The sequence below is a fragment of the Rutidosis leptorrhynchoides genome, chromosome 9 (genome assembly GCF_046630445.1).
Source record: "Rutidosis leptorrhynchoides isolate AG116_Rl617_1_P2 chromosome 9, CSIRO_AGI_Rlap_v1, whole genome shotgun sequence".
NCBI classification, from domain to species: Eukaryota; Viridiplantae; Streptophyta; class Magnoliopsida; order Asterales; family Asteraceae; genus Rutidosis; species Rutidosis leptorrhynchoides.
Genome location: NC_092341.1, coordinates 73,248,484 through 73,257,259, shown reverse-complemented (window position 1 = coordinate 73,257,259; position 8,776 = coordinate 73,248,484). Strand labels below are relative to the sequence as shown.

The following is an 8,776-nucleotide window of genomic DNA, read 5'->3' as shown; positions in this document are numbered from 1 at the left end:
AAAAAAAAAAAAGAAAAAAAAAAGAAAATATTAAAAAAGTCTTACGTTAACTCCTTCTAACCTTTGCACATTTAAATTAAATGTTAATAACATATTACTTAGTGAATAAAATGGCATGCTGTGTGAAAAATGAGCTAATTTTAGCCTATTATTTTGGAAAATATTATTTCTTTGATTTAGCTCGTACATTTTTTATATTTAAAACGACCATGGTTGTTTACATCGTTTTTAATATAATACTTTGTTATGATTAATGAACAAAAGTTTTTATTACAATTATATAGCCATCCAGTAAGCCTCCTTTATCGTCAATTCCAGGCTCCGCCTCTGCAAATTACTTCAAACTAGCAAGGATATATAAGTTATGTCAATTTCTTGACTAATCAAACAATAAAAACTGATCGACTTTTCGTTAAAATTACTCTACATAAAAAATAGGGAATTGAAAAACACGGAAAATGTGTTAAGGCGAACAAATTAATTACTCAATAATCGACTAATTAATTCATTCAAGTGTTATCAATCATTATAACAATCTTATAATTTACTCATTAATGGATCAAGTGAGGTCCATACTTGACAACATTTTCAACATGACCAAACTTGCTCCAATATTTCATTGTGAAAAAGTGAGACTAATTGAACTTAAGAGAAATGAAAAGAAAACCGGGACTTCGAACATTGTCGCTGAGGGGATGAGTTCAAACACACAAGCCAAATTAATGTTCGTTCACGCGACTAAATAAATCTTCTATCATTCACGAAAATGATCATGTCACGATGACTAGGACGTCGACCATATGCCTTCACCTCCATCTGAAACGTATGAAAAGTATGATAATGGCACCAAACACAATCCTCGACTTCTGAGGTCTCTCTTTGCCTCTTTACTTCCATCCTCCATCCATCCCTAATAATTTGAATCAAACATATTCATCGTTAGCATTAATTCAACCATTAGTTCCTAAATTTTGCACCAACTTTTCCCAAGTCACTTGAATAAAGTGTAATTAATTAACCACTTACCCAACCCAACTTATTTAATATGAGCAACGATAAACGAATAAGATTAAGGTTTTTGGTTCAGCCGCCTACCTGGTGAGGGAGGGTATTTTTATTACTCGATTAGATGTACTTGACCTAACCGATTCCATTTGGTGCACTTTTCATGACCAATCTAAGATATGCTACTAGGGAGGTTTGATTGAATTCGGGAGCTCTTGTGATGATATTAAAACTCCAATCACTAGCCTATCTTAGGAAGGTTAACCAAATTTATTACCTCATTTGTTCAAAAAAAAAAAAAGGGTCTACTTTACTATTTTTGTTTATCCAAATAATATTTTCATTTACTTTAAATAGCAACAAAAAGTCACTCAGTTCCAATTATGCCCTTTTATATTATTCTAAATGCGATATTCAATATGTTAAGTAGTTTAAATTGGCTCTTTATAACAACCTTCTTTAATTAAAATACTGAGTAACTCATTAAATGAAAGACAAATTAGAGAGTTCACTAATATATCTTAACTCTAACAAAATTTCAAAGGAGACAATATTATGGGACGGAGCTAGGAAGTGGTATATACTCAGTTCCGTATGGGAAAACCAAGTCCCATATCGGAGGTTAAAATAATGTCTACATGACTACATATACATTTGCTATTCTCTCTATCATCAACTCATTTTAGAGTACTAAAGTATTCAGCTATATGTATGATATGTTGTTGGGCTAAAGTGATTCGAACAGATAGTATCACATCTATAGTTATAAGACCATACATGATATATGTATTTGTCAAAAAGTTTAATGTATGTGTATACCCATCTATAGTACCATTGGCGGAACTTGAACTCGGATACAGACGGGGCGGTGTAAAAATTTAATAAATTTTTCATTCTCAGCAGGGGTATACATAAAAAAAACCTTATTTTTTCGTAAATTTTTTTTTTTTTAGTGTAAAATTTTTTATTCCGTAAAATTCAGGTGGGGCGGATACCCCTTTGGGTTCCACTAACTACATAGTATAATAGTAAATACTTTCGTACCTCTTGTGATGATAGTCCACCAGTCTTGTTTGTTGACTTCATGTATGGCACACTTAGTGTCTAAAAAATCAAGTCAAATCAAATCAGATGACAGTACCATAGATAAATTGTCTCATAAGATGGGAATGAATCTGAAGCTATGAAAATTAGAGAACACACATACATTTAGATTCGCAAGTTATCTTGTTTCCCTATATAGGAGCTTATCCTAGATTAGCAGTTCATGTTTCCTATACACGTGGAAGCAAATGTAAACACACGTACCATTTATTGCGACTTCTTATCATGTTTTACTTAGTAGTTAGTACTTTTTTTTTTTTTTTTTTTTTTTTTTGTTTTTTAATTTGGTCGACCTTAAGAAGAGATTCTTTGTTTTGTTGGGCCAATTTTTGTGTTGGTATTTTGGGTTGATATTTATGTCTTTTGAGCATGCATGAACGCTACGTTTCGTGCAAAGTAAAGGTTAGGCTCCACACCTTTATTTTGAGTTCACTTTTTGTGTTTTGTGACTAGCTGTCTTCCCTAAGTGGTTTTTACATTAGGTAATTTTATACTCCGTATGTATCATGTTATTTTAAACTCAAAATAACAAAAATCTTTCAATTTTACTTCAAGCAACCATTAGCAACAATATATGTCACATAAATGTATGTCTTTGTAAAGAAAATATATTTAAAAAAATAATGATAAAAAAACAGACAAGGTCAGGGGTACATGGGATTGAACATGAGTAAAGATGATCAGATCGAAACCTTTGGCCATCGACTAGGACTAAAGTTGAAGATGCTATTTCATACCATTTGTAGAATCTTTTAAAGTCCAACAAAATGTTCTACGTATATATAAGTTCATAAATTCGCTAGTAATATAAAATTAATAGGTGATAGATAAAGGTTTCAAGTGCTAATATGCATACATTAGTTTCCTTCGATTTATAATGTGGAATTTTGGTTTGCACAAATTAATCGATTATCTCAAAAAAAAAAAAAAAAAAAATAACACTGACATCTCGATAATGCGGGTCAATAATGGAAGATGTATATATCCGTTTTCTTTCTTTTACTTCAAAAAAAAAAAAATTGTATATATTTATATATATAGGTATATAGGTATATGTATATATACAGTTATGGGTGAAGCAATATAATAATGAACAAAACCCAAGAAGAATGTTTTGGTAGTTGCAGAAAGTACGTATACCTCAACTTGGGTCTGAAGAAATTTGATATAACCAATAGCCTCCATTAACACCGAAGCTGTATCAGTCTGCAACGAATAATTTCCATTATTTATCCATAAAATTAAAACTAATCATCATACTATTATGTTCATATTTTAATTTTATAATTCTACTTACCGGTAATTATATCGTTTGTAGCACGTGCGAAACGAAAGATAAAATTAGACGGACAGTGATTAGATATAACATATTATTCGGTTTCCGATTGATGTCACTTTTCAATGGTGTTATTATCCAAAATGTTTGAATCATAGCATCAAAATTATGTTTAATAATTTTAAAAATCTAAGTAAAGGTAAAGCTAGCAAATTTTAGTAAATGAGACGTCAAGTCTTGGTTCAATTGTTTTTTTCAATTATAATAAACGTTATTATATTTTTTCTTGTTAATAAAAATGATGGAAAATACTTTACTTTTCCAAAAGGTGCCACCAGTTGCTGAATAGCTGCAATTCTGTCCCCTAATTTCTCCTTTCTCACCTGAATTAATACAATAGATATGCACAAATTAAATTCAATTAAAGTTGACATATTAAATTATTAACCCTAAAGTTTATAAAAAATGGACATGAAAATTAAAGATATATGATGAATAAAGAATGGTTAAATAGTTTAACCTGAAATGGTGCAGACGATGAGCGTGGTTCCGTTTTTAATTTCTTCTGTAGCGCGGGTCGTTGAGTCTTCTTTGTTTCTATATATTTGCTAGCTGATCTCTTTGCTGATTGATCTGTACTTTGATTCGGTTGATGCGTACGATTATAACCATACGAAACACCGTGAAGATTATGGGCATTTAGCGACGAATCATGATGGCTAAAACTCTCATTAAATCTAGGAGAGCCAAAGTGATCTAGAGCTGGTAAGCAGTTTATATCAAAAGAGATGGACGAAATTGAAGAAGACGATGAAGATGATGATGATGACGACGATGATGATGAGGTAGATTGATTCAAACTTGCAATACTTATAGTTGGATGAATCTGACTAAATGTTCCATTAATACTCTTTTGATGAATCTGATTATTGTTTGAGTAGCTAATTTGTGGTTGATGATGATCATTCTTCATGTAATTAGTATAATTAGCGTGTAACTGTAAATTTTCGATGCTCGATGTTGGGCTGCAGTTCAAAAGTTCTAGGAACTTTGGATATGATTCTGCAACCGAAAACTCGTCCTTGATATGTGCAAGACGTTGCAATTTTTGAGTCACAAAGTTCTCTATTGGATATCCCATACCGTTGTAAGGCGATCCAAAATCTTGAATAATGGAATTCGTACTATTATTAAAGATAGGTGATAGATTTGTCGAGGTTATGTTGTTATTCGATCCGTTCCTGCATAAATACATAATATATGTACAATTGATACACAAAAAGGTTATGTATTTATTTGAAATCTTAACTAGGTAGCAATCATCATATATTTGATGATGATGCAAGTTAATCAAATAAAGAAATGGACTTTAGTCCAAAATAAGACATAATGAGTAAAGTTTAAAAGATATAGGACTTGTATGTGATGTGTTTGTACATAATTATTATGGCTGATCTCAAGAAAAAGCATCAAACCCTAATTAGAGTAGTTGAAATTGAAAAAAGGTTGATAAGAAAAAAGAAAAAGAAAAAAAAGAAAGAGAGAGAAATAGAAAGCTTACAAGATGGGATTTTGAGACCATAAAAAAGAAGAAAGTTCCACAAGTTGATGTTGTTCATGTTGATTAAAATTTGAAGAGTCCATTTCATATACCGGTAGCGATATTGCTGTTACTATTGCTATATGTGCACTTTCTATGTTGAAAATTAACTAAAAATAAATTGAAAGGGAAAGGGAAAAGGAGATGAGGAACAGCAAAATAAGCAAAGAATTTTTCTGTATATCATGGTGACATCGACGTCCATATACATGGACATGGATATAGCTATCTCCCTTGATGTGTGTGTGAGTGCAGTGAGCTTTTAGTTATGCTTTTCATAGTTTCTGCTGATATCTTTACTCTTTTTTTAAATTATATGAGACTTTGAAAAGAAAGAAAGCAGGGAAGAGGAACACAAAACAAAAATATATTATTCATTTGTATCCTTAAATTTTTTTGAAAACCAAGGGACAAATCTCAACCCTTGAATTACATGTGATTAACGGTCAAGATTAAACGATCACATATGATAGTAGGAGTGTACATCGGTTCAGTTTTAGTTTGTTCGGTGTATTCGTTTTTGAAATATTTTTTAGCAGAACCGAAAACCGAATGCAAAGTTGAAACCGCACCGAACCGAAAACCGAATTCGAATTCGGTTCGGTTTCGGTTAAAACCGAGTATTATGAAAAAACTGAGGGTGATGGTAGTTTAATTGTGGCATTACTAATGTCTTAGTTATTTGCAACCTAAAACAATGACGTACTATTAAATTATCAAGAATTTGATGATTTATTAATATTTACAGCTTAATTATGACGTTTACTGCTTCTGTTATTAAGAAGAAGAACATAATAATTTGAGTAACATAATTATAATATGAGCTTTTAAAGGGTGAGAACCTATTTTATTGATTTGATCCCAAATTATAATGACATTGAAACATATATATACAAATTAAATATATAAAATTTTGAGTTCGGTTTTGAATTCGATTTTCGGTTAAACCGAATTCAGAATTTTCAAAACCGAAAACCGAACCAAAAATTGAATTCAAATTTGGTTTAGGTTTGACTTGATCCGAAAATCATTTTTCAAATTCGGTTTGACTTTTTTCTGGTTTGGTTTTCGGGGTAAAGAGTTTCAAACCAAATACTGACCACCCCTATGTGATAGGCTTGCACAATCATGAAATGCCCCGTTCATATCGATTATAAACGTTACATAATAATTGATTTCATTGCGAGGTATTTGACCTCTATATGATACATTTTACAAACATTGCATAACAATGATTCAACGACACGAATAACAAGTGTCACGGGGTAACTTTGTTAGTAACGATATTACAAACAGCAACTCTTTCGATTGATATATTTGTTATCAATCAACTTTAAACTGAAATCTTGTGGTCTAATACTATATTGAACTATTGATTTATGACAAACCTATGAACTCACTCAACCTCGTGTTGACTTTTTAAGCATGTTTATTCTCAGGTACTTAAATATTGCTTCCGCTGTATATCTGCTGATTTGATGATGATTGCTTGCTATGCTTGGAGTCTTCATTACATATCATATCAATTAAACACATTTAATGCTCTAAATACAATGTAATCTATTTATCTTTCGCTGCAAAACTCAATAAAATGTCTCATATAGAGTCGTTCTCGTTTATACAACTATGATTTAATATAATTAGTCACAAATACCCCAGGCCCTATTTGGGGGTGTGACAGATTGGTATCAGAGCAGTTTGTTGTAGAGAACCAGGATTGCATTTTATGTGTGCCTTATACAATTAGGTACCTTAGCAATGTAGGACTACAACATTCCTTGACCATAGTGCCTTTAATTGTTGCCTTTAATTGTTAAATGCTACACTATACCTTAGAAACTATGCTTATTAAATTCTTTAATCTTCCTTAGAATGTCGAGTCAATCTAAGAACTCTGCTCACTCTCCTAAGTTCTATCCAATTACGCCACCACATTTAAATGCGACATCGTTCTCGACATTCCTTTGTCATCTATCATGGTTGTGTGTATTACATATGTATTACATGAAATGTTATCCATGATTTTTGAAATCTCTATTATTCATATTCATTACTTTCAAAATCTTGTTTTCTCGTTATATTTTATCATTGAATTTTCTTGACTAATGGCGTCTACGAAACTCTAGAATGGAAGGGTTTGGATTACCGATTTAAAGGATCCTATAGCTCAAGCCCCTAGACCTGAATAGGCCATTACGAATTGAAAGTCTTTAATCAAAAGTTTATCTGATTATATACTTATCATTTTTAAATCTCGACACGTCATACTGCCATTATTGCATAAACGGAGTATAGACACATCATATCTTATCATATCTTATCATATCTATCCCAATCGACTTTATTTAACACTTTTCCTAAATTTCCTCCGTAAACTACGGAAATCTTTTTGCTATATATACGTATTCAAGGAGACGAATATATCATTCAGTATCCAACACCCATTTCATATCAAACCCTATTCCAAACACATAATATGGATTCCTTGAACTCCTCGAGCTTCAACGGCAGCGTAACCGGAATGAACAAACCAATCAGCCATCATCTATTTTGGATGAATTGGGGATGGGTCCGCAGCCGACTCAATCAATTGAGGCAAGAAGAAGGTGATACTTTCCACCAACCGAATTCACCACTTGGTGAAGAACCTGAAGCGCTTACCGGTGAACCAGTCCGAAACACCATTTTCTCTCTTCTTTCCAGGGTATCCCGTCACGAATATATAATATCGAAGATTTTAGATCTTATTCATGTGATGACCCGGGAATTTCCGACCAAATTTAAACTTGATCTTTATAAGATTCTGACACGATGAGCAAAATCTGTAATGTTGAGTCTCGAAAAGTTTGAAACTATATTCATGTAATCAGCTACCCTTTGACTATTCCCAACGATTCACGAATAAATGTGTACAAATAAATATGTATATGTATAGATATACATATATAAATAAATAAATATAAACATAAGTATATATAATAAATTAAAATAATAAGATATAATTTAATCATTTGAATTGAATATGAAAGATAATAAATAAAATAATAAGGTTGTGATTAAAATAAATCTATATGTGAACATATATAATTTCTATGCATATTTAATGTTATATATATTGTAATGTGTATATATATATATATATATATATATATATATATATATATATATATATATATATATATATATATATATATATATATATATATATATTAATAGTATTATAATCTCATAATTAATAATATGTAATATTAAGTTTGATTACGGATTAAAAATAGAGTAAAATATAATTGTTATAGTTACTTTCAATATTTTTAAATATTAATATCAGTATTGGTATAGTTACCCCTATTATTATTATCATTGATAGAATTAAAATTTTTAAAAATTGTAAAGTATGTTCATCAAAACACAAGTTAAAAATATAAGTATTATTAAAATCATAATCTAAATATGATTTAAATATTATTAGTAATCAAAATTATCACTTATTATATTTAACATGATCATAACTATTTTTATAATTATAATTATAATTATCATTATTTATTATCATTAGTATTAATGATATTATTATTACTATTATTATTACCATTATTGTTAGTATGATTATTTCAATTAGTAATATTTTTATTATTATTTTCTATTATAATAATTATCAGTATTTTTATTATTATTCTTAATATATTTATTTATATTTATTAATTATTAATATCAACATTAATTATAAATAAATTATATAAAGAATCAATATCCTGAGTGCATCACCATCAAACTGTTCTCCTTTCTTGACT

General features: G+C 30.0%; 1 protein-coding gene across 1 annotated transcript; it reads right to left on the bottom strand.

Moving 5' to 3' along the window:
• Positions 1-472: 472 nt before the first annotated feature.
• Positions 473-5,069, bottom strand: LOC139867441 (transcription factor bHLH110-like). The gene is made up of 6 exons (XM_071855805.1): positions 4,947-5,069; positions 3,906-4,626; positions 3,703-3,768; positions 3,250-3,315; positions 2,050-2,109; positions 473-910 (listed from the first exon to the last, which is right to left on the bottom strand). The coding sequence occupies exons 1-6, from the start codon at positions 5,027-5,029 to the stop codon at positions 785-787; spliced, it is 1,122 nt and encodes a 373-aa protein (XP_071711906.1). The 5' UTR covers positions 5,030-5,069; the 3' UTR covers positions 473-784.
• Between the last annotated feature and the right edge of the window lie 3,707 nt (positions 5,070-8,776).